At 34.9% G+C, this 27,683-nt stretch overlaps 2 protein-coding genes across 2 annotated transcripts; both read left to right on the top strand.

Moving 5' to 3' along the window:
• The first annotated feature begins 147 nt into the window (after positions 1-147).
• On the top strand, positions 148-8,705 carry LOC111413898 (zinc finger protein 367-like). The gene is made up of 2 exons (XM_023045030.2): positions 148-525; positions 6,904-8,705. Exons 1-2 carry the CDS (start codon positions 234-236, stop codon positions 7,773-7,775), a joined length of 1,164 nt encoding a protein of 387 aa, XP_022900798.1. The 5' UTR covers positions 148-233; the 3' UTR covers positions 7,776-8,705.
• A 5,201-nt stretch (positions 8,706-13,906) lies between these two features.
• LOC111413901 (protein DENND6A) lies at positions 13,907-27,571 on the top strand. The gene is made up of 8 exons (XM_023045037.2): positions 13,907-14,270; positions 14,323-14,595; positions 14,647-14,832; positions 14,891-15,135; positions 15,191-15,375; positions 26,396-26,667; positions 26,731-26,943; positions 26,997-27,571. Exons 1-8 carry the CDS (start codon positions 14,112-14,114, stop codon positions 27,192-27,194), a joined length of 1,731 nt encoding a protein of 576 aa, XP_022900805.1. The 5' UTR covers positions 13,907-14,111; the 3' UTR covers positions 27,195-27,571.
• The last annotated feature ends 112 nt before the right edge of the window (positions 27,572-27,683 follow it).

Raw genomic sequence — 27,683 nt, 5'->3', positions numbered from 1 at the left:
TTTATTTATTTTTCTTTAGTTAAACAAAAACATCAACGGGCTATTTAAATTTTAAATAACGCTATCGTATACGCGTATACGTATCGCGTTAAATTTAAATGGACGTTGTTGTATTCGTTATCGATCGAGTCGAGTTCGTTTCCCTCCTTTTAATCCGCCATCTTTAAATTCTTGTTCAGTGTCGATGGTTTGTTTTGGTAACGTTCGTGTCCGGTTTTCGGTAGTTTAGCGACATGTCTCGCACCCCAAAACGTTCGAAACCGTCTGGGACGGATACCGAAATTAGCCCTGTGACGCCGACAAATCGAATTTTTAAGACACGATCGCCGGATTTCGATAAATCGCCGGCGAACGTTTCTTGTACCCTATCCCCGGGGGAGATTCGCCGTGGTCGACCCCGAGCGGAAGTTTTGAACACGTTGATTTTACAAGGATCTACTTCACCAAGTTCCATCAGATGCACTTTCTGTAATCGCGTTTTCCCAAGGGAAAAATCTCTTCAAGCTCATCTCAGAACTCACACTGGTAAGAAAAAAACATTTTTTAACCTTACTTTTATGAGATGTTCACAAAGGCTATCTAAGGTGCTTTGGGTTATACTTAAAGTCCTCTATTTAGCCTAACATTTTTATTTACTTGCTGTTTCATTACATTTTCAAATAAAAATATTTCTTTAATATATTAAGTTTTAGATAGAAAAGAATTAAGACTGAAGAAAGATGACACTTGAGTCAAATCTTTGCCTATACATGGAGAGTAACAGGAGCAAACATGTTTATTGTAAATCTAAGTTCAAAGATTAAAGCACAATTATAGTCAGGCTAATTTAGACACCATGGCAAGCAAGCCAATTTGATTATCATTCATGATATGTCAAAGTGTTTTCATTATGATACTGAGATTAATAATAAATCCATTTGCCAAAATGAACATTACAATGCAATAATCTGGACTAATTAAATTTGAGGTTATCTGGATAAGTAAATAATTTGGATTACTGAAGCCAGACAACTTTTTTATTGAAAAGCAAAACGTAATGGGGTTAAACTGCCTTTGCCGAAGTGTACACATTCTCGAGACAACTATAAAAAGAGTTGATCACTAAACCTTTACCTATGTCCATTAGTCCACAAAACAAGTTTTTGCCTTCTCTGCCGACTCCCAAAGTTTCATTACAAATACAAGTCGATTAATTTCAAGCACATTGTTTATTACTGACACTCTCTTTTGACGTAAAACCACGTGCACTTTGCTTCATAGTAATGTCACTGTCACAAATTCTACACTTTATACCCTCATAAATTGTTGTAAAGACTGTATAAAAGTTTAAAATGCAATAGTGAAACAGCAATCACAGAATTTTCATTTTTTGCCAAGTTGGTACCTGACATACCTGCAAAATTTGATTCTGTTTCCAGCGTATTGTGATTACCGTAAAAACAACGTTTTCGTCGTCGATTATGGTGGATACGATTGGCCCTAGAACCCTTTTTATCCATTTTGATTCATACAACTTCGCAAAACTAAGTAACTAATGGCTAACGTAAACGTCATTCATCATATAAAGCATCTGTTAAATATTTACGAATTATTAATAAAAAATATATAAAAATCTTTCAGTTCTTTATCTAAGGAAAGCAGATTGCGACTTAATTGACTCAGAGGAATCAGATCTTCAGATAATTTTGTGCCAGCACTTCTCCAAGACTTCGGTGGAGACTTTTTCCCAAGCATTGCATAGTACAGGTAAACGTCGTTTTGCGCCTGTTCGATTTACGCCGATTCACAATTACGCCGGTTGACGCCGGCGTGGGATTTTTACAGACTGGTATAATAATTATTTTTGGCCTACTGTGCTTAAAGTTTCTGACCGAAATAACCTTCCAAAGAAAGCAATCCTCCTATTAGACAATGCCCCAGGACATCAGCAAAATCTTGACACCTTAGACACGGAATTGGACGTCAAGGTAATTTACATGCCCCCTAACACAACCTCCGTTTTATAACACATGGATCAGGGGTAATTTCTACCTTTAAAGTGTATTATTTGCACATAACATTAAAAGTAATGATTAAGACGATAGATACTAATTCCAATGGGATCGTCAAAGATTATTGGCGATCATACAGACATTTTAAAAGGAATAAATAATCTAAAGTCTGTTTGGGACGAAGTGACAAACAATTGTTTAAACGGCGTTTGACGTGAACTTTTGCCTGGATTTATACAAGGTGCAAGTGTAGAAGTGGTAAATAACATTAACATAAACGAGGACATCAGGCTAACACGCGAATGTGGATTCGAAGAAGTAACAACTGAAGATGAGACCGAACTGTTAGACGTGCATGACCAACCACTCTTAAATCAAGAATTAGAAAAGTTGATCGAGGCATATGATCGCCCTCAATCAGAAAATGCCGAAGAAGAAGAGGAGGATGAGAAAGAAAATGATAGGAATATCCTAAAAACGGATGATCTAACTCGTATCCTTTCCTCTACAATCGAAGCGCAAATGTTAAAAGAAGTGTCACAGCTGCCGTTCGACCTTATGCAAATGAAATTGGAATATATATAGAATATGTATTAAATAAACATGTTAGATTGTTCTTAGAATTTTGACATGGAACATAACCTTATATCGTCATTATATTTGTGTTCATTTTACGCCGATTTTGTTTACGCCGGTGTCTCTGGGAACGGAACCCTGGCGTAAAACGACGTTTACCTGTACTAGTACATATACAGCGTCCTTGAAATTAATGATTTTTAATAACTTAACGGCTTCTTCGTTCGTTATCGGATAAAATATGGGCTAAAAGACTTTTCCGATAAAATAATTTTGTCAGTCTAATGGCTTTTTGGTCCATAGGCAAAAGTGCAGTATAATTGAGTGGAATAACGTTGTAAATTGACCTCGTCGTATTTTTTGCCTTTCCTATAACCAACAGCTTTAATAGGTCTTCTCCTTAGAACGAACCAATGTTTTTTCAAGCAGCTTTTCGTGCAAGTTCATCTGCTTTGTATATGATGTATATGATATTGCATTTAGATCAGATATTCACTGCATCAATGTCAGATATCGGGGACTATTAGATGTACCAAAACATAGAACAGAATCTTTCAAACACTCTTTCACGTACAATGTGTCATTAATTTGGAATAAATTGCTAACAGAATTGCGTCAATTAAGTAACCAAAAATTTAAAAATAAATTACATCGGTATTTGCTGACTCAGCAATGTGAGCACTAGCAATCCCATTCCATATGATTGTCTACCTCTGCGGGGGAGAATAAAATAAAATAGAAAGTCGCTTTGCTTTTTCTGAGTAAATTTACATATTAAACATTTTTTTTTATTTTTCTGTTTTTTTGGGTCTCGACCGAATTTAATAATTTAATAACTTAATTTACAAATTGGATTTTTTTAAGGTTTTAAGGATTATGTAACTAATTGTGTTTGGTTCAAAGAGAAATAAAGACCTTTATTATTATTATTATATTTGAGTAGATCCGAGGTTTAATTCTTTTATATTCTCTAGCTCTAAAATTATTATTTCCATAGGTTTCAGTATAAAACTGTTTTTTTTTGGCAGATACAATTTCGTAGGAAATTGGAATGTGTCTTGATCATTGCGTAAAAATCATGTATATTAATAAGTTTCCATTTTTGGGTATTCGGCTTTTCGTCAAGTTTTTTTTGGATTTCAATATCCTCATCATCTTTGAAATAAATTCTTGGAAATTGTTGATATTCCTACTACATATTCATTTGCCAACACTTTTCTACTTCGAATTAGTCTTTCTAATATATCGGACTTTTCTTTTATTGTTAGTGTAATATGTTTTGCATTGTTATACATATGTATTATATGACAAACAACTAAGCAATTAATCTTTAAACTGATGCGTTGCAAGCAAATCAAAGGCACATACTGCTTATTTGGATCCCAGATATTATACTAGGCCAAATTTAGGAAGTTAGGGGAATTCTTTACTATGGATTTCAGTTTTCCTGTCTGTATAATATGTAGTTTGGATGAAGTACACGTGTAATAATGCAGATCCGGAATACCGATCATTATCAAATACGGATTATTAAGTACTTATACTTGTCCGGGGATTGTTGACGAAAAAGATGAGTATGAATCAGCACTGCGTAACATGTTTCTATCCGTTCAATTTACCTGGTAGTTTTTGAGTGTTCCTTGTGCCTTCAAAATTGGATCTTCGGTGCGCGGTGCTTATTAATGTTTTGCGAGTGATCTTGAGGTGTTAATAGGCTTGTTCTCGGTCATTTTTACAAGATATTTGACTGATATTTATATCACTCGCCGAACTCTCGTGCGGACCGGTTGTTTTTTGCTGTTTCTCAACCCGTTTTAAGACGCGTTCAGAGTGCGATGTCCACGGACTGTCCAGTTTGCAATGAAAGTGTTTCTTCGAGATCTCCCGGTATTCCATACTCTGGGAGATGTGAAAAGTGCTTCCATGCTGGTTGCGTAAAGATTCCCAAGGCAAATTTAGCACAGTAATGGCTGATGGCGTTTTTTGGAAATACCCTAATTGCAGAGATGGTGCAAATTGCTCAATTATTGTGGATGATGATGCTACTCCACCCTTGTCTTCATCCGACCCTACCGTGTCCGAGTTGCTTCGTATCTTGATATCAATTCAGTTGGATATTAAAAATCTCTCGTTAAGTCTCTCGTCTTTTATGGTGATAACATTTCTGATTTTGAAGGTACTATCAAAAGCAGCAGGATAAGATTAAGCACGTCGAGTCGGTTGTTGCGGAGAATGCCAGGCTTATTTTATCCCGTATTGGTGAGGTTATAAGCTGCCCGATAACCAAGAGTAATATTGAAGCTATACACCGACTCCTATAAGAAAACTTTAGAGAGCACGTAGAGGAATCTCTATTACCCCACTGCCGGTGCTTGGGTCGGGAGCTGAGGATTTGTGATTGTCTGTGTGTTGTGTTTATCTGCCTCCATGTGATCCTGCCCCATTTAGTGCTTTTCTTCGGCAACTTCAGGATGTGCGCGATCTGCTTCCTGACGTCAGCCTCCTGGTCGTTGGTGATTTTAATATCCCAAGCGTTTCCTGGTCTATGTCGACTGGGTATGGGCTCATTCCTCGATGCTCGGACGAAAGAGTTCCTCCTTGTGTTTTCCTATCGTAATTTATATCAATTCAACAACGTTTTAAACAAAAATGAGATAGAACATTAGATTTAATTTTATGTAATTCTGATGTAAGTCTCGTGTGATGAACCGCTGGTCGGCTTAGACACGCATCATCTTGCTTTAGAATTTGTCTTTTACTTTACTCAGACTCCTTACCTACGCAGATGCTTCCGAAATGACTAGCGGTTTGATCGCGCGGATTATGACGGTCTTATTGGGCGATTTGTTTAGTTCCTTAAACGTTGATCAATGTGCTAATGTTTTTTACTCTATTTTGAGTTCGTGCATGGGCGAATTAATTCCGCGAGACTCCGCTCGAAGCTGCCTTCTATTAAAGAAAAACTAAAATTTCACAAAAAATGGAAGAAATGGAGAAACGGTAGTGACTTTCCGTCTTAAATTATTACGTAAACGTGCTAAGGTATTAATAGCTTGCGACTACAATAACTATCTTAAACGTGTCGAAGATTTCTTAATTGATCGTCCATCTCATTTATAGTCGTATGTTAATGACAGGAAACGTGGTTGTGATGGTATTACGGATGGATTACGACGGCGTGTTAACGGAGGGCGGGCAGAACATATCAGAACTGTTATCCAAATATTTTTCTTCCACTAGCCGTTCTTTTCTTCTGTCCTGTCCTTGGTTCTCACTACAGGATGTTACAGATCTCCTAAGTCTAGTTGACACTAAATTAGGCCCAGGTCCAGATGGTTTGCCTGGTAGGCTTATTGGCAGTTACGCGGAGGAGCTAGCTATACCCTTATACCACATTTTCAGTCTCTCTATGAAAGTATCTATCTTCCTTATGGAATGGAAATAAGCATTTATAATACCAATTTTCAAGTCTGGTAAAAAGCACATCGTCACTAATTATCGTCCAATTTCTCTTCTCCCTGTTGTTTCAAAGGTCTTTGAAAAACTAATGTATAACCACTTATACCACTGTATTCACCCACAAATCATTCATCAACAGCATAGTTGAAGTCCATGAGTGACGATCTTCAGGTTGATTCTATTTATACGGACTTTAGTAAGGTCTTCGATAAAATACATCACAAAATAAATTTAACGTACCAAATAGCTTACTATTATGGGTAGCTTCTTTTATCTCTGGCAGACGCCAAGCAGTGAAGGTTGACAATTATGTAGTATTTTCGCTACTCCAATTTTTTGCTTTACGCGGATGACTGGAAATTTTTTTCCAGGATTAGTTCCATATCCGACAGCTTGATGCTTGAGGAGGATCTTGAACGTCTGCTTTAAAGACTATTGCTTCAAAAACTATTTGTTTCTGAATTATGATAACTGCTATCAAATTACATTTAGTAGGAGATATCTTAAAAATTTTGAGTATCGCATGGGATCTAATTATGTGAATACTACTTCTCAAATGTTCTTGATTCAAAAGTCCTTTTCTGTAGTCACATAGGCGCGGTTATATGGGATGCTTCTAAACGGTTAGGTTTTATTATTCGTGTATCTCGTTCCTTTACCATGCGGAGCATCGTTTCCTTGTAGACTTAAAATGTTTTCAAGAATAATTTTCTTCCACAAATTTTTTTAAAGTTTCATCATATTTCTCTTTTTTTTAAATACCAACTGAGATTGTATCAAATATTGCAATTTGCATTAAAAAATTACAAAAAATCCTCTTTAATAAATAATAATAATTTTTATTTGATGTTTTTTCTAATAATTTTTTAAATTTCAGGTGAAAAACCATACGCATGTGATTTTCCACGATGTGCTAAACGTTTCGCGCAATCCGGACAATTGAAAACCCATAAAAGACTTCATACTGGTGAAAAGCCCTTTGTGTGTTCCGCCCCAAACTGCGATAAACGTTACACGCATGCGAATCGACATTGTCCGGAACATCCCAATTTCCAGTTGAAGCGATATACATCGCCGGCAGCTATGAATATGGAAAAATTGACTGATGAGGAACACTCAATTGCCGTCCAAGAATGGTTTGAAAGCGTTAAGCGGAAAGAGAAAAGAAATTCGATACAAACGACACCGAAAAAAGCATCGCGAAGTTTAAATAATGGTTGGCGTAACGAAAACGTGAATTATTTACAAAATCGTAATTCCGAAAATGCTAATATGGCTGCTCAAGCTTTAATTGAACTTAGGAAAAGTCATGTTGCTATTGAACCTAGTTTTCCTGATTTAAAAATCAAACAAGTTTTTCTTCCACACGATGATTTTTTATTGGATAACGACCAATATAATTGTCAAGATTTAGCTTCAACATCCTCCGGTTATTCCGATACTTCATCTAAAGATACGGGAGACTCAACATCACCGCGTAGTGCGGAAGTTAGTGAGATTCCTAAAAAACGATGGAGACAACAGTGGGATTTAACGCAAGAGGATTTAGCGCAACCTTTGAATTGGTCAGAAGAGGGCACCACGAGTGTTGTGGAAGTCGAAAATCAAAAACGTCCAACAGTTTTGGTTCGAAATGACAAATTTGAAACGAACGGTGGTGGTAAAAAGCAGGTTTCTAGGTGTGATATGCAAGTCGCTATGGCTTTGGTCGAATTAAGTAACGTCGAAACGAATAATTATAATTATTAAAAAATAATAAATTTTTTTTTGATTTTAAAAACCAGAAAAAAATTTATTGTTACTTTGCAGAGTTAATAAGATGTAGTGAAATGAAGACTCTGTTATAATAATATAATTATTCTTATTTTAATTTATTTCTTTTTTCTAATAATTTTTTTTTGTGATAACTATTATTATGACCAAACTTTTATAACTTTTGAGTTTGTTAGTATTGTTTATGGTAGTTATTAACTGATTTGAAAATTTTAATGGTGTTTTTATTTTTTACGTGCGTTTTTTTTGTAATAATAATATAAAAGAACTAATAACCACCTTTTACGCTTCAACTTAAATGTGATTTAATATTTTTCGTTTTCCTTGCCTTGGTTATTGGTTCAAGTAAAAATTTCGTTTTTATAGAAAAGAATAAAATGAACCTGAGTGATATTCAAACTGTACCAATAATTTATTCCTATAGACGCTCTGATTTTCGACTGCTAAAAAGATAAGATCAGATCAACGAAATGATTTTTTTTGTAACAGATTTTGATCATCCTCACTTATAAATTTAAATTTTAAGCAATATTAGATTTTAGAACCATCTTTTGTACATAGAAAAACTTAAAAACTACTTGTTTACTGTGTAAACAAATTATTAAATTAATATTAAGGAAACTTTCCCTCCCTCACCCGAATATTGTAGTATATTTATATAATTATTTATAAAACAATACATCTACCCAAACATTCCTTAAGCTAAACTGTTTCTTTTTGTTTCATTTACTGCCGATTTTGTTCTAGTTTGCACTGCCTCTTTGTAACAATGTATTGTTTTCTTTTTCCTTGCTGGTGTTTTGTGTCAGTTTTTTTTTAACGGTTGATACCAATTATGAAATATGATTTCATAAGTTTTTTTTGGTACAATCACGTTTTTGTCAAAAAATAAAATTTTAAAATATATATTTATGTGTATTATTTTTAACTTTTTCGGGACTGAGCCGGATTTGTTTGCCATATTGGCCATACCGCCAAAAAGTACCACAAGGATTGTCTTTGATCGCTGTGGACGACCTAAGAAAGCTGAAAATGATAGGCGCGGGATGGACAAGTTTGGAGGGAACTGTTAATGCAGGTCAAGGTTCACAATAAGCTTTAGAGCGGAGCATGATGATTATAGCTTGTTTTGATAAATTGATTATAGATTGTTGCTATATTTTTCAAATGCAAATATCCATTTCTACCATTAATTCAAATTCGTTTTTTACGATTAAAAGTTTTTTTGCATCAAGACGACGTGGTTTACTAAAAGGAAGATGCGAATTGGATAATTTTATGGGTAGTTGAGTGTAAGACTGGTTTAACTAACTTTGTGAATTTAGTTTCACTAGAGATCTGAGAATTTATTAAATTAATTTTGGAAGGGTTAAAATTAAAAACCGAACAAATTGAAGCGATAAGCATTAAAGGACCAATAATTATACGATTTTTGAAATCAGCACCCAATATTGGTTTCATCACATCTGCTAAAGTGAAAACGAATGGAAACGTACGTCTTAGACGTAAAGATACAGAAAGTAATTTCTTTCCAAGCGTTTTAATTTTGCTACCATTAGCAGCAGACAATACCAAAGCTGATTTTTGTTGGGAGAAGGAAATAAAGAAACAGGAAGTAACGAAATGTCTGCTCCGGAGTCAATAAGAAAGTTAAGGTTATTAAGATCGTCGTAAATAAATAACCGTGAACTTAAAGATTCACCTCCAGGATATATTTAAACCCTTATTTTTAATCTCTATGTGGTCACTCAACGTGGTCTGGCATTTCTGGTGCTAGATCACTTCCCAACATAACGTAATCAAAGAAGGTGAGAAAATGTAAATAAAAAAAAAATTTGATAATGATTTAAAATGTATTTTAAGTTAAATAAAAAATGTAAAAGGATGAAGTGTGACGTCGGTCTTGATGGTTTCCTGATATTTATCTTGAATCTTTTCAAATAGAATTCTCTAATCCTTTTTATTACTTTTCTTCAAGAAAATATTCATTCCTGATGACGTTGTCATTCTTGTTAATGATGTATTTTTCACTGATTTTTCTATCGGTCCAACATCAGCTTCTCCCTCAATTTTTGAAGAATACTTAATATTTGGTTGTTCTTTACCTTGTCTTGAATCTTCTTGTAACTTCTTTAACTTTTCTAATAATTGAGTGGAAGTATAAGGATTCAAGGTACAAGGGAATATAAAGATTCGTATTCCAAATTATTATATTATATATAATTATTTATATTAGGTACAATTTTATATACGTCTTACACGTAGTTACAATCAGACAATACTGGTGAAAAACTAAAAATAACAACGTTCATTTTTTTAATAAATTTCCAACGGAAACAAAGAAAATAAAAACATGGCTACTAAAAATTTTGTAATTTTTGGAAGGTGAATTGCGAATGTTTGTAGCGACGCTACAATGATGTAGATAAGACTTGTAGTATCTCCTTGCGATAAATTGATCTTACATCGCAATCATAAGGTTTTGGTTCGTACGTGCCTTCGATATTGCGCGTAGATACCGCTTTCGTCTATAAGGCAGTTTTTATTTTGCGTGAATACACGGTCTTGGTCCTTAAAGGGTTAAATCCTTATCTGAAAAAATTAAATATTTAGTTCTAAAATTAACATTAATATATAAAAATTCGTGGAGACTCGAATTCTTGGAATATTTTTTTTCAAATTATCAGATGTAAGGGAAAGTGTCTACTTTTTAATGAAATCGTCCGTTTTTAAATATCTAGTTTAGTTTTTCAGATATAAATTTTTAAAGTTTGTTGAAATTTTCATCTTTTGCTAAAATTAACATTAATGCATAAAAATTCGTGGAAACCCGAATTCTATCAAATTATCACATAATATAAAGGAAAGTGGCTACTTTTTAATGAAATCATCCGGTTTAAAACATCTACTTTACTTCTTGAGATATAAATTTTTTAAGTTTTTCGAAATTTTCATTTTTTGCTAAAATTAACATTATAACACCAACATTTCGTGTAGACCCGAATTCTTGGAATTTTTTTTCAAATTATCACATATTATAAAGGAAAGTGTCTACTTTTTAATGAAACACTTCGTTTTTAAATATCTAGTTTATTCTTGAGATATAAATTTTTAAAGTTTTTCGAAATTTTCATCTTTTACTAAAGTTAATATTAACATACAAAAATTCGTGGAGACGCGAATTGTTGAAGAATTTTTATCAAATTATCACATATTATAAAGGAAAGTGTCCGATTTTTAATGAAATCATCCGTTTTAAAATATCTAGTTTAGTTTATGATATAAATTTTAAAGTTTTTCGATATTTTCATTTTTGCTGAAATTAACATTCTTCTTCTTCCTTTGGCTCTATAACCTTTGGTGGGTTTTGGCCAAGGTCCGTTGACGTCATTGGAGGAAAAATATAACATAATATAAATCTAATATAAATATAATAATAATATTTATATTTAAAAATTAAAGAGGTGTTATTAAACTCAAGAATTAAAGAGTTTGTGTTTGTTAGTTGGTTTACGTATATAAATGGAAACATAGAAATGACAATTCTGCCAATGACATCACACTTTCAATCACACGTCTTTGCGGAGGGGATACGTTTATAATAACAGCGTTCATAGGAAGTTGGATAACCTTATACAGTATGTTTACTCAACGGACCTTGGGTTTTGACATCCTCAACAATTCTACGCCATTCCCGTCTACTCCTAGCCACTCTCTCACTCCCATCGCCCTCAAATCATCCTTCATGTTGTCTAACCATCTTTTACAAGATCTTCCTCTAGGTCTTTTCTCTGTTGGTCTCTATTCTGCTTATATTCGCAACGTCATTAAACATATTTTTAAAAAACATACTTTGTTTGTTATTTAAGCTGTTATCTTCTTGATCTTGATTACTTAATTCTTCTTTTCTTTGTTACCTTGTTATTTACTCAATAAGCTTTCCTTGTAGCATTATAGCACTGTAGGTGCTCCTGAAGATGATTGAATGTAACGATCGAAACCGGTAGAGCTGAAAATTAAAAAAACTATCCATCTATAAATACACATAGTTTTATTTCAATTATATTAAAATTGAGATGGAAAGAAATAACCAAATAAATATTAATTTTTTTTTTAGTCATTATTTGTCATGAGGAATAAATGCCCAAGTTTATGCGTATACAGGGTGTATCTAAATTGATGCGAAAGATTTTAAGGGGTGATTTTTGAACGAAAATTAAGGGAGATCTTTCATATAACTTTTTGGTCAAAACAACTCCTCCAAGTTACAGCCCTCTAAAATTAGGGGAAAAAAGTAGTATGTATAGTATGTGCACGATATGTCGTGCAGGGTAAAGTGACCAAAATTATAAAGGCTTTTCTCGTTTCAGCGAAAAAATGTCGGCATCTTTTATGACATCCACAACACTTAATTCTTTTGAGTCAGGTTTATCTTGCCATAGTTTTTTCCATAATTCGATTTCGTTGTTGATATTTGATAAATTGTAAAATTGGGAAAAGACTTCACCAGCTTCTACGAGGTCTTCAAGGGACATGTCTAACATTTGAGCTGGGTGTAATTTAGATAAGGAAACTGACGGGGTGTTTTCTTCAGAAAACCGAACTTCAAAAGAATTAATAATCGAGTCTAAGTATGGTATTATTAAAGACCTCCGCCAGAATTCTGAGGGGCTTGCTGCTGGATGGTTGTTCTGATGTTGTTGTCTCTCAACAATACACGGCACGGACTACATGTCTTCTCCCAGTCCACGTTTTTCTGCAACGATAGTAGTCTCTAATAATTCCATTTGTGACGTTTTCTGGACCGTTACGGTGGTTTTCTATAAATTCCAAAAGGCGGCTAATGTGCTGGGATGCCTTAACTGCATTCAAAGCTACGGATTGGAGTACGTTTACTACAGGTTCCATCATAGCCGAGTATTTGGCTATCAAAATAAAGCTGAGAATAAACGAAACTCTAGAAGCTGCTGCACTTATCAGCTCCATAAGTATTTTTTCTAGTCGCATTATTTATTCTTATTTTCTTCCCGTGACGAGGTTTCAAAGGCCTCCATTATAATAGGAAAATTCTCATTAAAAACACTAATATTTTTGTGTTTCTCGCTCCACCTTGTTTCGCAAAGCTTGGAAATATTTGGTATCAATTTGCGTCTCAAAACTGATTCTTGAAAAAATTGTAATAATATCTTTGATGGTACCTTCCTTTGATGAAGGAACAAAGCTTTTTTTATATTTTCTGCGTAGGATTGCTTGCACACCACCTTCTAAACCGATACATTTGTCCGGATCAAGATCTTTTTCTACCAAAAACTCATCTATTGCTTTTGCAATACATTTCGCATCCAAAGCATCAAGCTTGACGAGTCCGAGGAATACTTCTTGAACTTCCTTGGTTTCCTGATCAAAATATGAGATCTCAGTCGATAGTTGTTCAGTACTCGAGATGTATATTTATTGTGTTTTAATTTTTTTTTTTCGAATCTGCCTCTAGGGGGGCTGCAGTGGCCCCCCTCTGGCGACGTCCTTGGTTATTAGTAGTCAAAAAAATGAAGTTATGTCAAATTGATCTCAGAATTATCTTATTATTTGTGATCAAACTAACAATTTGTTAGTTGTAAAATGTCAAGAGATAAGAAAGTTGCAGATTTTTTCCCTTATCTTTAGAAGGCTATAACTTGGAGGAGAAGAGGTTTTAATTTTAGCTGAAAAATCGGCCCTTAAAATCATTCGCATCAATTTAGATACAATCTGTATATTGAGAATCACCATGTATAAAGGAAACTACTTTTAATGGTCTACTTTTTAATGAAACCTTCCGTTCTTAAATATCTAGTCTAATTCTTCAGATATTAATTTTCATCATTATTTTCGTAATTGTCACATAATTATTTTATGAATTAAAAATTAAATATTTAATTCTAATTTATCGCTTACTCAAAAGAGGGCGCTTTACTACATTAATAATTAATTAATTAGCACAGTTGCATTAAAAATATAAACTCAATGCATAAAAACAATAATATTTATTCCAATTTGTATAAATGTTTTATAAACAATCCCATTTTTCGTCTTCTTTTCTCACATGCTCTCTCTATCTTTCATTGTATTTTGAGGTTAGCACTTATTAAATATGTCGTTCTGTCAAAATTGTTTTCATTTTAATCTCCGTGTGAATAATGCAACAATTTGAATCATTTCCTAAAGGCAAACCTAACAAACGAGAAAATCTCATTAACGATGTGATAATTAACGTAAATTGTTGAAGATGAAGTCGTAAAAAACGAAAGAGCCAAACGAATAAATAAAGAAAATATGTCGTTCAGTATGTCAAGTTGCAAAACTAAAGATTTCCAAGAAAATCTAAACGAAAAGGAGGATATAAACGTTGAAAAGAAATGGGATAGATTTGCTAATTGGATACATTGTGTTTGTGTTGTTACTTTTGATTTGGAATTGGGGCAAGCTTTAGAGGTAAACTGTGTTTATATTTGTTTGTTTATTTATTAATATATTTTGTTTTTAGAGTATATATCCTCAACATATAATTCTAAGTAAGCAAGAAATATCAAATATCTGCTACTTAGCATTTCCGGACTCGAATTCTGGTTGTATGGGTGATACAAATTTCATAATACGCCTACAAAATAGTCCATGTAGACAAGATTTGAAGGTAGAACATAAAAATTACAACATGAAATGTCCCCCTACTTTACAAATTAATTCAGGTTACTTTTGGGGTTACGTATATTTTAGGCAAGTTAAAGATATTACATTGCCTAGAGGATATTTTCAAAAAGTACACACAAAAAGTTCTTTTTAAATTAATTATTAAATAAATTCTTTTTAGAGTGTTGTTATTTTATCTAGGTTACCATTTAATAACTTATTTAGTAAAATCATATCTTTAATAGCTCCAGAATATTTTGAAAATAACGAATTGAGTCTTGAAGCTGCTTGTTACAATATTGATCAATGGCCTGTACCTGTACCTGGGGTTACACTTAATTTACCACTTTTAGGTTCTGTATTTCAGGTATGGTATCTTAAAAAATATATTTTTAATTATAAATACATATTTGACTCCCTAAAAGACGTATATACCTCATCACGGATCATCATCACCATCAATTATCCAACTGGCATCACTCAACGAAGTTCCTACAAGTTCAGAAAATCAAATACAAACATCCGTCGAAGATTTAAACTTATTTGAAACACTACAACCTATTTTATCATACGTTGATATGCTTTGGGAACTTGTAGTCACCGCCGAACCTATTGTCGTTATGGCTTCATCTCCAACGCAGTGTTCACAAATGGTTTTAGCACTCACACGGTAAAATTAATATTTCAAAAATTAACTTACTTTTCATCTTAATTTTTTAAAACAGGATTATATCTCCTTTAAAATTTTGCGCGGATCATCGTCCATATTTTACAATTCACGATAGTGAATTTAAACAATTTACAAATAAAGTTCAAGGGCCTCCCCCCGTTATTTTAGGGGTTACTAATCCATTTTTTGGAAAAACATTACATCATTGGCCGCATACGATACGATTGGGTGAAGATACAGGTAAGATTCAATTATTGCATGATTGGAATTTTTTAATTATAATAAATACAGTGTGTTTAATTTTAGCTGTCACAGCAGATATCTTCATTATTGTTGGAGATATGACAAAATGTTACAGAAGGAAAGTTGCTCCACTTTTAATATTGTATTATTTGTCATATTCTAAAAAATAATTGAGCATCAATTTCAAGCAGGGTAGACTTGGTTTCACGCTCTTGCGCTCTCCCAAGTATCATGAATAATACTTAGGGCGGCCGACGTCTTCGAAGTCGGCCGAGATTACTTCTTATGTCACGAATAATACTTAGGGTGGCCGACGTCTTCGAAGTCGGCCGAGATTGTTTCTTCTATAAATTTCAAGCAGGTTAAGAGTACTTTTAATATTCTATTATTTGCGATATTCTAAAAAATAATTGAGCATCAAATGTGTTACATACAACATACATTCAAAATTTTAAATCGAAAATGGAATAATCTCGAAAGACGTCGGCTGAAATTATTTCTTCCATAAACTTCAAGCAGGGTAGACTTGGTTTCACGCTCTTGCGCTCTCTCAAGTATCATGAATAATACTTAGGGCGGCCGACGTCTTCGAAGTCGGCCAAGATTACTTCCTCCATAAGTTTCAAGCAGGTTAAGAAAAAACAATCTCGGCCGACTTCGAAGATGTCGGCCGCCATAAGTATTATTCATGATACTTAGATTCAAGGATAATTTTTACTATCATGAATAGTACTTAGGGCGGCCGACGTCTTCGAAGTCGGCCGAGATTACTTCTTATGTCACGAATAATACTTAGGGCGGCCGACATCTTCGAAGTCCGTTTCTTAACTGCCTTTCAGTTTTGAAAAACACGTAAATACGAACATTTGCTGAATTCGCAGTTTTACAATTCATTAATGGTATCACTCGGGATTTTTTTTTAACCTACTTGAAATTTATGGAAGAAATAATTTCGGCCGACTTCGAAGACATCGGCCACCCCAAGTATTGTGAACAATATTTTGGGCGGCCGACGTCTTCGAAGTCGGCCGAGATTATTTCTTATACCACGAACAATACCTGGGGCGGCCGACGTCTTCGAAGATGTCGGCCGCCCTAAGTATTATTTATGCTACTTGGGGCGACCGACGTCTTCGAAGACGGCCGAGATTATTTCTCTTAACCTGCTTGACATTTATAGAAGATACAATCTCGGCCGACTTCGAAAACGTCGGGATAAATATCATAAATATCGAGAAGTGTACAAAAATATGGAAATTAGCAACGAATAATACTTTCCTTCCTCCATAAGTTTCAAGCAGGTTAAGAAAAAATAATCTCGGCCGACTTCGAAGATGTCGGCCGCCCTCAGTATTATTCATGATACTTGGATTCAAGGATAATTTTTACTATAATGAATAATACTTAGGGCGGCCGAGGTCTTCGAAGTCGGCCGAGATTACTTCTTCCATAAATTTCAGGCAGGTTAAAAAAAATCCCGAGTGATACCATTAATAGATTGTAAAACTGCGTTTCACGCTCTTGCGCTCTCCCAAGTATCATGAATAATACTTAGAGCGGCCGACGTCTTCGAAGTCGGCCGAGATTACTTCTTATGTCACGAATAATACTTAGGGCGGCCGACATCTTCGAAGTCCGTTTCTTAACTGCCTTTCAGTTTTGAAAAACACGTAAATACGAACATTTGCTGAATTCGCAGTTTTACAATTCATTAATGGTATCACTCGGGATTTTTTTTTAACCTACTTGAAATTTATGGAAGAAATAATTTCGGCCGACTTCGAAGACATCGGCCACCCCAAGTATTGTGAACAATATTTTGGGCGGCCGACGTCTTCGAAGTCGGCCGAGATTATTTCTTATACCACGAACAATACCTGGGGCGGCCGACGTCTTCGAAGATGTCGGCCGCCCTAAGTATTATTTATGCTACTTGGGGCGACCGACGTCTTCGAAGACGGCCGAGATTATTTCTCTTAACCTGCTTGACATTTATAGAAGATACAATCTCGGCCGACTTCGAAAACGTCGGGATAAATATCATAAATATCGAGAAGTGTACAAAAATATGGAAATTAGCAACGAATAATACTTTCCTTCCTCCATAAGTTTCAAGCAGGTTAAGAAAAAATAATCTCGGCCGACTTCGAAGATGTCGGCCGCCCTCAGTATTATTCATGATACTTGGATTCAAGGATAATTTTTACTATAATGAATAATACTTAGGGCGGCCGAGGTCTTCGAAGTCGGCCGAGATTACTTCTTCCATAAATTTCAGGCAGGTTAAAAAAAATCCCGAGTGATACCATTAATAGATTGTAAAACTGCGTTTCACGCTCTTGCGCTCTCCCAAGTATCATGAATAATACTTAGAGCGGCCGACGTCTTCGAAGTCGGCCGAGATTGTATCTTCTATAAATGTCAAGCAGGTTAAGAGAAATAATCTCGGCCGTCTTCGAAGACGTCGGTCGCCCCAAGTATCATAAATAATACTTAGGGCGGCCGACATCTTCGAAGACGTCGGCCGCTCCAGGTATTGTTCGTGGTATAAGAAATAATCTCGGCCGACTTCGAAGACGTCGGCCGCCCAAAATATTGTTCACAATACTTGGGGTGGCCGATGTCTTCGAAGTCGGCCGAAATTACTTCTTCCATAAATTTCAAGTAGGTTAAAAAAAAATCCCAAGTGATACCATTAATGAATTGTAAAACTGCGAATTCAGCAAATGTTCGTATTTACGTATTTTTCAAAACTGAAAGGCAGCATCTGAGAGCAAAGGATCTCTCAGATGCATAAATATCGAGAAGTGTACAAAAATATGGAAATTAGCAACGAATAATACTTTCCTTCTATAACATTTTGTCGTATCTCCAACAGTAGTCGAGATATCTTTTGTAACAACTAAAACCAAACACAGTGTATACTTAACAACACATGACTATGCTATAGACTGCAGAGATCTCAGCTAAGTTCAAAGATAGGATGGAGGATCCATAGTTTAGCTGAGGTGGCTTGCAGCCGATTCGTTATAATTAATACAAAATCCTTCAAAATTGGTTAACAAATACTTAAGGTGGAAAATCTAAATCTTCAACTGATTAAGTCAAGGTCGCTTGCGGCTGAGGCACTGTAATTAATAGCATAGAGATACTGAGACTGATACACAAAGTATAAACGTTATACTACAATCGAAATATACTCCAAGATCATAGAATTTTGTTTCTATCAGAAAATTTAAATGGTGGGGCGTCTAAATAGCACACATAATTGATAAGGATTAATTTTCTAGTGAAAGTGAGGGTTAAAAATTTTTTTATATGAATAAAGGTTAATAATACTAGTTAGAACTCCAAATTAATAGATAAGATTTCATTAACACATCTTGCGCGGGCACTTTACCGCCAAAGTATTACCGTGTAGCGGGCATTAATACCATGTAAAACCAGTTTAGTCGCTTCCCGCTAAAGATGTGAAATCCGCGCAAAACGAGTTTAGTCGCTTCCCGCGCATGATATGTTAACAATAGCAATGAAGTTCTAAATCCAAGATAACTTAGCTTCTTCAACAAGATAAAATGATCTGAACGCCGCTAACATCAATAATAATAGTCGCAGTATATTGTGTGATTTAGGAGAAAAGTTTGTGGGATCAGAATATAAAGATATTCTCTTAATATAAAGATTCATCATCATATTTACTTTGATTCACACACAATGCGCTATGTATTAGGATTCTCAAACTTTTGGTATTCTCAAAGTCCCTTAGAAAGAAAACTCTTAAACAAAGTCTGGATTTGCATAGTCTAAATTAGAGATGGAAAATTCTCGATTTTGAGAATTTTCTCAGAACAAGCTTTTAAATACAAATACAGCTCGGCAAATTCAGTCTGACAGCTGTAACGTGGCATGGTTCACATTTATGGGATTAATTACTATGCAGGACTTATTTATGATGTTTAGAATATATTTGGCGAAAAAAAATAGTTTATTCTTTGAAACAAATAAAAAAAATCAACAAAAAACAAGTATTATTCTAAGAAAAATTAAACACTTATTAGTTCGAATCTAATGAATTTTTAGACAGCTTTGGCAAAGTTTGCAAATCACTGCATTCAATCACTTCAACATCAGAAATGTCTTCATTTCCATCATTAACCTCCACATTGGTGACTAAATCTAATAATATTAAATTATGAGCAATGAAAGTTGTTTTACCAGCTCGTTTAGCCGTAAGCCGATTTCTTTTCGCAGTGTGAATAAAGCTGTAGGTGCTGCAGCTTCTTTCTGTTGCTACTCGATGTAGGAATACTTAATATCTTGACCGCTAGTTTACTTATTGTCGACCCGAAACGAGTCAATTTCCACCATACAGCAGGATGTAGTTTTCCACGGAGATTTAGATCGATAAAGGGCCAATCTGGGCTTGTTACAGTATTGTCTACAAACTCTGTTTCTTGTATTTGTTCTTCTCTATTAAGATGAATTCTATTAAAATTTAGATCTAGAATATTTGTTTCACGCCTACTGGGCATTTTAAACATCTTAATAAATGTTTCGTCATTCTTGTGGCATTTTTGTACAGCCTGTCTCAGAGTAAGCGCCTTATTTTTTTTTAGCCACACTATGGGTACTACTTTCAAAATATTTGGCAGTAATATGTTTTAGGACATTCTCTACACGATGATAATAACATCGAGTGTAAAACATTCATGAGCTACTAGATTAAAATGTTAGTTTGCTTTCTGATGGCAAATGAAATGAATTTTTAAGAAAAACGAAATACTATCGTAAAAAGAATGTTTTTAGGATCTTAATAATAAAAAAAATTATGGCATTCTATTTAAAAAAAAAGTTGAAAGTCGCCATTTTGAAATAATTCGTCCAATTGAAAATCTGGTATCACCATCGTGTAGAGAATGTCCTAAAACATATGACTGCCAAGTATTTTGAAAGTAGTACCCATAGTGTGGCTAAAAAAAAATAAGGCGCTTACTCTGAAACAGGCTGTACATTCCAAATTTACAAACGTACATTATTTTTCCATTACCTTTCTTCATATTAAAATAGTTCCACACATTACTCTATGCTATATTTCACACAATAATGAATGCACAAACCGAAACACGTTCATTTACGTCTGTGGGATTCCCGAGATTCCCGAAGTTTTGTCAGGACCGAGAGAGGGGGCCACCATACACGATCAGAAAATTACCTCGGAGAATTTTCTAGTGGAGAATATTCTTCTCTTTCATCTCTAGTCCAAATACACTGTACAAGTACACCATTGCATTTTCATTTATGCCGGTATGAGTTGAGATACAAACAACGTACGAAACCGTCCACGATCCCGAACCCAGAACTATGGCAATTCTGATACATAATACTTTGAACCGTAAGATCATTTTGCTTAAGGGGGTATGCCACCTTGGAGACCCGAAAATAATAGGTATTTTAAAAATTTTTTTGCAATGAGACGAAAAAAGTTTTCTAAAAACGGGTTGCAGGGTGTGAATAAGCCACTTTTCTAGTTTTAAATACATATTTTATTTATTAACAGTTATTAAAATTGCACCCGCTAGATGTCGGTAATGTTAGGCCTGCAAATCGTGCAGAGTCAAACTGTGCGCAGGATTTCTCCTAACGCGTAAGTAGAATAATTAAAATTTGAATACGATTACTTTAGTAAACTAGGAAACTATACATAGTTGACGAAATGGTGACGATTTTACAAGAAATGTCATTTTACAAAAACGGCTACGTACTTACCTAGAATAAGATAATACAAACTTTTGAAAAAAAAATCTTGAAAATCCGTTGAAAAATGTGGGAGTTATCGTGTGCACAATGTAAAAAATTGTATATTTTTTCTAGATACATTTAATCAGCGATTCCTGCACCATACAGCTGTCCTTCCTGAAGCTTATTTTCATCTTCTGTAGCTTTTCTGTCTGACAGTAGGCTTCTACGAGCTTCTTTAGCCTCAGCAGTCATGGAGCGCTCAGCGCGAGCAATGCGATTTAAATCCGTTTGATGACACAAGTCGAAGCACGATCTTCCAATTGTTAATTTCAGTACTTGCATTATTTCCATAATGCTTGTAAGACCGTCATTAAAATTGCAAGCAGCTATATCAGACGCAATGTCAACCACTTTCTTGCCACTATGAATAGTTTTTGGTGCGATAGACCATAACGCGGCGTTGTAACTGTCATTGTTTTTTTTGCGTATATCCCCCTAAACATCTTGTCGAAAGATCTTCCCTTCATAGTTCTTCGTACACAGGTTTCACTGCGTGGAAAACATCATTGCCGATTGCTGGCTTGTGAGTGTACTCATCGATTTCTGACTAAGCGTACGCTTTTTTCCAGTCAGCACCAACTGGACCATTGTCATGCTTTGGAGTTTCATCTGTTGAAATTTTATGATACAAAGTAGCCCAGATCTCATTGTCCTTCACGGAATCGCAATTTCTGCGAATAGCCAATCCATAATATAAGGAAAGTTCATCATGTTTCTTTTTAGATTTCGTAACCGTGTGCCCATTCGTTTCTGAACGTGATCGACGCATTCTTTTTTGGTTACTATTGCACTGTCATAGCGAGCGCCCATAATACCTTTGAAGGTTTTGCTGTCTCCGTCTCCTACGTAAAAACAGTACTTCAAATTATGTTTTTCTTCGGATCGTTGAAACATCTCTACGACGGAGTCCACTTCCATTTTTCCTGAAGATCCGATATGGTTTATATCACATATTTCTTTATGATCTTCGACCCAATCTTGAAATTCTGCAGTATCTTCTTTACCTTTCCAGTAACTACACTTTTTACAAATTTTTTACTTTATATTTGGAATTACCCCTTTGGTCGATAGAAGTCGGGTAAAGTTTTCTACGAAAATGAGTTTTTGTGATGCTATTGTTTATTCAGGTACCCGAAAGCCTACTTCAATAGCGTTTTTGAAAAATGATATTTTATGTTTTTTTTTAACTTTTTTGTACAACAAGGTGAAAATACGTGCATATACAATGGATAAAAAATGAAACAAAGAGTGGTTACAGAAATCTTAGAATTTCCGGTGAGGTGTGTTACAAAAATCAATTTTTTAGGCAGAAAAACATTCCGCAAATATTTTCTGTCAATGGATTCTCATTCTAGACAGTATAAAGAACACTTTTAAGCAAAAAAAAAACGATTTTTTTTCATTTCAAAGGTGGCATACCCCCTTAAAACAAATGGAAAAAGCAAGCAAGGTTAACTTCGAAGATGTTGGGCGTTTCCAATGGTTATAATCAGTTATAATCATAAGACAAGTGGCAGATAGTGTTTCAGGTTTCTCGTGGTCTTAATGTTCGTGATACTTGGAGCGGCTGACGTCTTCGAAATCGGCCGAGGTTACTTCGACGGCATCTTTGCTCTTTAGCGTTCCAGATGGATTAACTATCTAATTCGGATACTTTTAATCTCTCTAACAAGTGTTGGCTCTTCGTATAGCTGGTATAGCTCGCTTTGGTGCGTATCCCCTATTCGTCTTTCTCACAGATAATAATAATAATAAATAAATTTATTGCCATAATAAGAAACAAAAAATACAAATTAAAGAAAATGTATACATTTAACTTAGTGCATAATCATTGGGTTTGATTGTGAAGAACAGTATATAACATAGTTAATATACGAAACGATCTACGGTTCTGACAGCTTAATATCTGCAAATAATTACGGTATGGGGTTATGTGTTGAGATCTCTCGAGATCAAAGATATACCGTATGCAGTTGTTTTGAAGTCTTTGCAGTTTGTTTCGTAGTGTTACCGAAAGATCAGGATATGCCGTGTCAGCATAATCAATATGGGGGAAAATCAGGGAAAAACAAAGATTACGACGGATCATGGGAGGAAGGAAGCAACGGAGACTTTTCAGTGAGTGGAAACAATGATAGACCTTTCTGCAGACGGATTGAATTTGAGGTTTCCAGGACATTGTAGAATCCATAACCACCCCAAGGTTTCTAACCGTGTCTGATAGCTGAATAATGTCTCCGTCAAGCATTAAGTGAATGGATGAAAAATCATTCAGCTTTGCCAGTAAAGGTCGACTGCCAAACGCAATTGCTTGAGTTTTAGCAGTATTTAATTTAAGGCCATAACGTTTGGACCAATCCAAAATATTGGAAAGGTCATGATTAAGACGTGCAATTGCTTCCGAAAAATCATCAATAGTTGTCGTAGTGTAAATTTGGAGGTCATCAGCATACACATGATAATTACAAGAAATACAGTGGGTGACGGCATTAATGAAAATCGAAAAGAGCAACGGACCCAACACACTACCCTGGGGTACACCACATTTAATATCACAAGCAGACGAGAGCGCAGAATCAGCACGCACACACAAGGAACGACAGGAAAAGTAAGATTGAAACCAAGATAAACATGAAGAGGTAAATCCAAGGGCAGCTAGTGACGCCAACAAAAGATCGTGATCAACCGAATCGAACGCCTTGCTAAAATCAAGTAATACAAGGATGGTAACACAACGTTTGTCGCAAGCATACCTAATATCATCTGTAATCTTAATAAGCGCTGTTGTCGTGCTATGACCCTTACGAAAACCCGATTGAAAGTCGTTGTGAAAGTTAAATTCTTGTAAATACTCTTGGACTTGTAGATAAACAAGGCGCTCGAGAGCTTTAGATAGAACAGATAAAATGGAGATAGGGCGAAAATCATTTAAACTTGCGGGACTCTTGGATTTAGGTATAGGGACAACATGAGCAACCTTCCAGATTGAAGGGAATGAGGATCGTTCAATGGAGAAGTTAAAAATGTGGGTAATAGGAGTAAGAACAATATCCAATATAGGAAGAAGAAGTTTGAGACCAACTCCATCAGCTCCCACACTCGTAGACCTCGAGTGATTCAAGGCATCGCGGACTTCTGACGCAGTGACCAGGACAAAGGAGAAAGAGGAGGATTTAGATGAGGCAAGAATTTCAGAAATAGTTGTCATCCTAGTCCCACCACTAATGAGCAGAGGAGGGTCAGCAAAAAACCTCGCCAATGAATCCACATCACAAGCAGCCCGAACAGAGGGAGACTCAACCGCCCCTAAGGAACGCATCAACTTCCAAAACGTCCTCGGATTAGCATTGGATAGTCTCCGGTAGAAATACATTTTTTTGGCATTTCTACATTGGTGACTGCAACGGTTACGCAAGATCCTATAGTTTTCACGATTAATAGTATTTGGAATACGTTTAAGTAATAGCTTTGCACGATTACGCTCCCTCATCAGTGATCTTATCTCATCACTTAACCAGGGTGCGGGCGGATGTCTCACCCTGCGTCGTCTGAGTGGGGCATGCTTGTCATAGAGATTGATAAGTTTAGAGTTGAAGTAGTCAACCTTGCCATCAATATCGACCATTCGATAAAGCGGGAACCAATCGATCCTCTGCGCATCAGACAACAGCAAATCGTTATCAATACGACCCAGATCACGAACGGAAATAATGCGTTGCGAGAAAATATGTTGTCGTATCTGCACTGCACAGTAAATTAGATCATGATTGGAAAATTGAGGAGCAGGGAGCTGACCATGCATAAGTATGCTGCTCGGACGAGTCGTAATAGTAAGATCCAGAAGCGAATGCGAAGTTGGAAGATGATGAGTTGGTTGTGAGGGCAGGATGGTCAAATTTAATGAGGAAGCAATGAAGCGAAGTTTGTCACTCCGTAAGTCATTTTTTAGCAAACAAGTATTGAAATCTCCCATCAGAAGAATAGTGTTATAATTAAAAGAGTGCCTCTCAAGAGTTTCCTCCAATTGATCAAAGTAGTTAACAAGAGGAGGACAGTAAAAAACGCCAAGTAATAACTTGTTGTAGGAACTTTTCAGTTCCACAAGCATAAATTCAGCCCCCTGAACTGACCCATCGGAGGATTCGACAATCGTAGCACTCAGGGTATCTCTGATAAATAAAGCCACTCCCCCACCCCGCGAAAGACTATCATTTCGCAAAAGACTATAATTAGGAAGTGAAACAGATGGGACCGTGTATACGATGAAGTACCTTTCGCTCTCACGAGTTGAGGAGTTACCGTTCTCTCACTGTTATCACCCACGTCTCTTTTTAGCTACTCTCTCCAGTGTCAAATTAAAAAGTACATAAGAAGGACGCCCCTTCTTGTTGTCCTGCCTTGTTTCAATCAAACAATTGAGATAGTTCTACTGCAACTTTCACTCTGCTCCCAGCGTTTCTTAGAGTCATTTGCAAAATCTCACAAGTAGTATGAAGGTTGTTCTAATAAAATCAAGTGTGACTCGAATTCACAATCAAATTAATTCACATCCATGAATGAGTTTTTTTCCTATAAAAATTACATCCAATTGTAGTGGAGGGTGTGTGGGTAAAGTGATTTTCCGATACTCGGAATTGTTAGGAAATTACAGCGTTAAACATACCCGATGAGATTCTCAACATTGTATTCAAAAACGGTGAATTCGTTGCAAATGTGAACGATTTATTCAGTACTCATGTAGGCACTTCACAAACTGGGATAATTCTGATTCGTAAAGCCGTTTTTTTTCGCGTAAAAAGCACTAGAATTCACGAAAAAATTTTCAACACGATGCCAAAAGTTTATCTTCCAATATTTTTTAATAATCCCAGTTCAAAATGTAGTACAGATTACAATGCTATTTGGTTTCATTTTTTGAAAATGAGTTTTTAGCCGTGTACAATGAACGTAAAGTGTGCTCAAAATGTGAATAAATATGTGGTGAAAAGTTCATTTGGTTTGAAAAAAATTTCAAAAAAATAAACGAAAAGTAAAAACGATATGTTCCCTTCTGATTAAACTTGAAATCTTTTTGAGAATACATATCGAAGTATTGATTTATCATATCGACTCTAAAATCAATTACACCACATAAAAACGATAAGATTTGTATTTTTTTATATCCTAGAATAATTATGTTCCACTGTTTATATTGTTGTTTAATTATGTTGAGTTATAGGTCAATATCAAAAATATAAATTAAAGAGGAATGGGTCAACGAAAATCTTAGATTCAAGTCCGGGCGTTTATACAACATATAAACCATTTTTACAAAAAGATAAATCAATAATAAAAAACTTAATATCTGGTATACATTCAAAGCGGCCGTCGGAAGTACAATCTGCATTGTTAAGAAGGCATTTATTAGAATTGACACAAAGCTTTATGATTCCACTTGAGAGGTATATTGCTAGTTTAATGCCTTTATTTAAAAATATCTCTCCGTTTAAGGTAAAATAATTTTTAACTTTTTGTAATCATTTGAAATGAGTATATATTTTTATTTGTTTTTAGGCTGCACCTACACCATATCCGTTTAACCCCGATGATTTTTTCGCTACATTAGAAACAACAGGGCCTCAATTAACATCGGGAATTAAAGGAGATTGGGTTGGTTTGTATAAAAAATTTTTTCGATCTCCCAATTTTGATGGATGGTTTAATATGAGATACACGGAATTAGTATTAAAGTTGCAAGCTTTACAATTAGAAGCTTTATCGGACGCTGTAAGTTTATTAAACAAAAATTCGATTGTATTAAGATTTTCTTGTATAATTAGGACTTAAAATTGTGGGTGCAAGGGAAACCGGAGGTAGAAATAGTTGATATGGTTTTAAAATTGCGCAATAAAATCAATAAATGTAGGCAACATGACTTTCCAGTTAGCACATCAACGAAAGAACAATTATGTCAACGATTACAAGATATAATTACTTCTTTACCAGATGATTTGAAGAATATACTTCAAGGGTCATGATGATCAGCTTAAAATAGAGGATATATTTTAAGTGGAATTCTCAGGGTTTGGACCTTCGGCTAAACGCGTGCCAAATTGAAACATCAAGAAAATAAAATAATTCAATTAATATTGGAAAATAATGAATAAAAGGTCAACTGCCAGATGTCGGGCTAAACCATCCGGACGTAATATTGATATTAATATTTTTATAGAGAAATGATTTTTATTTATAAAAAAATTAAACAAAAATTTTTTTTTAAGTATTTAGTTCCCAATTTTCTTTTTATTTACTTTTTACATTAATTCATCACTTTTACGCAATAACGAGTATCCAAGTTTTTTTGTATATGTATATATTTTTCTTATAAATAATAAAAAGAAAATGTATTTCAGTATATTTGGGTTTTTATTGAACCTTAAATTAATTATATGGTGATATAGACAATGCAATTTTGTATTTTCCATTAATTGTAAGAAAAAATGCAAAAACATTAATTGTTCATAAAC

This window comes from Onthophagus taurus, chromosome 8, assembly GCF_036711975.1.
Source record: "Onthophagus taurus isolate NC chromosome 8, IU_Otau_3.0, whole genome shotgun sequence".
NCBI lineage: Eukaryota > Metazoa > Arthropoda > Insecta > Coleoptera > Scarabaeidae > Onthophagus > Onthophagus taurus.
This window is presented reverse-complemented; position numbering and strand designations above follow the sequence as displayed.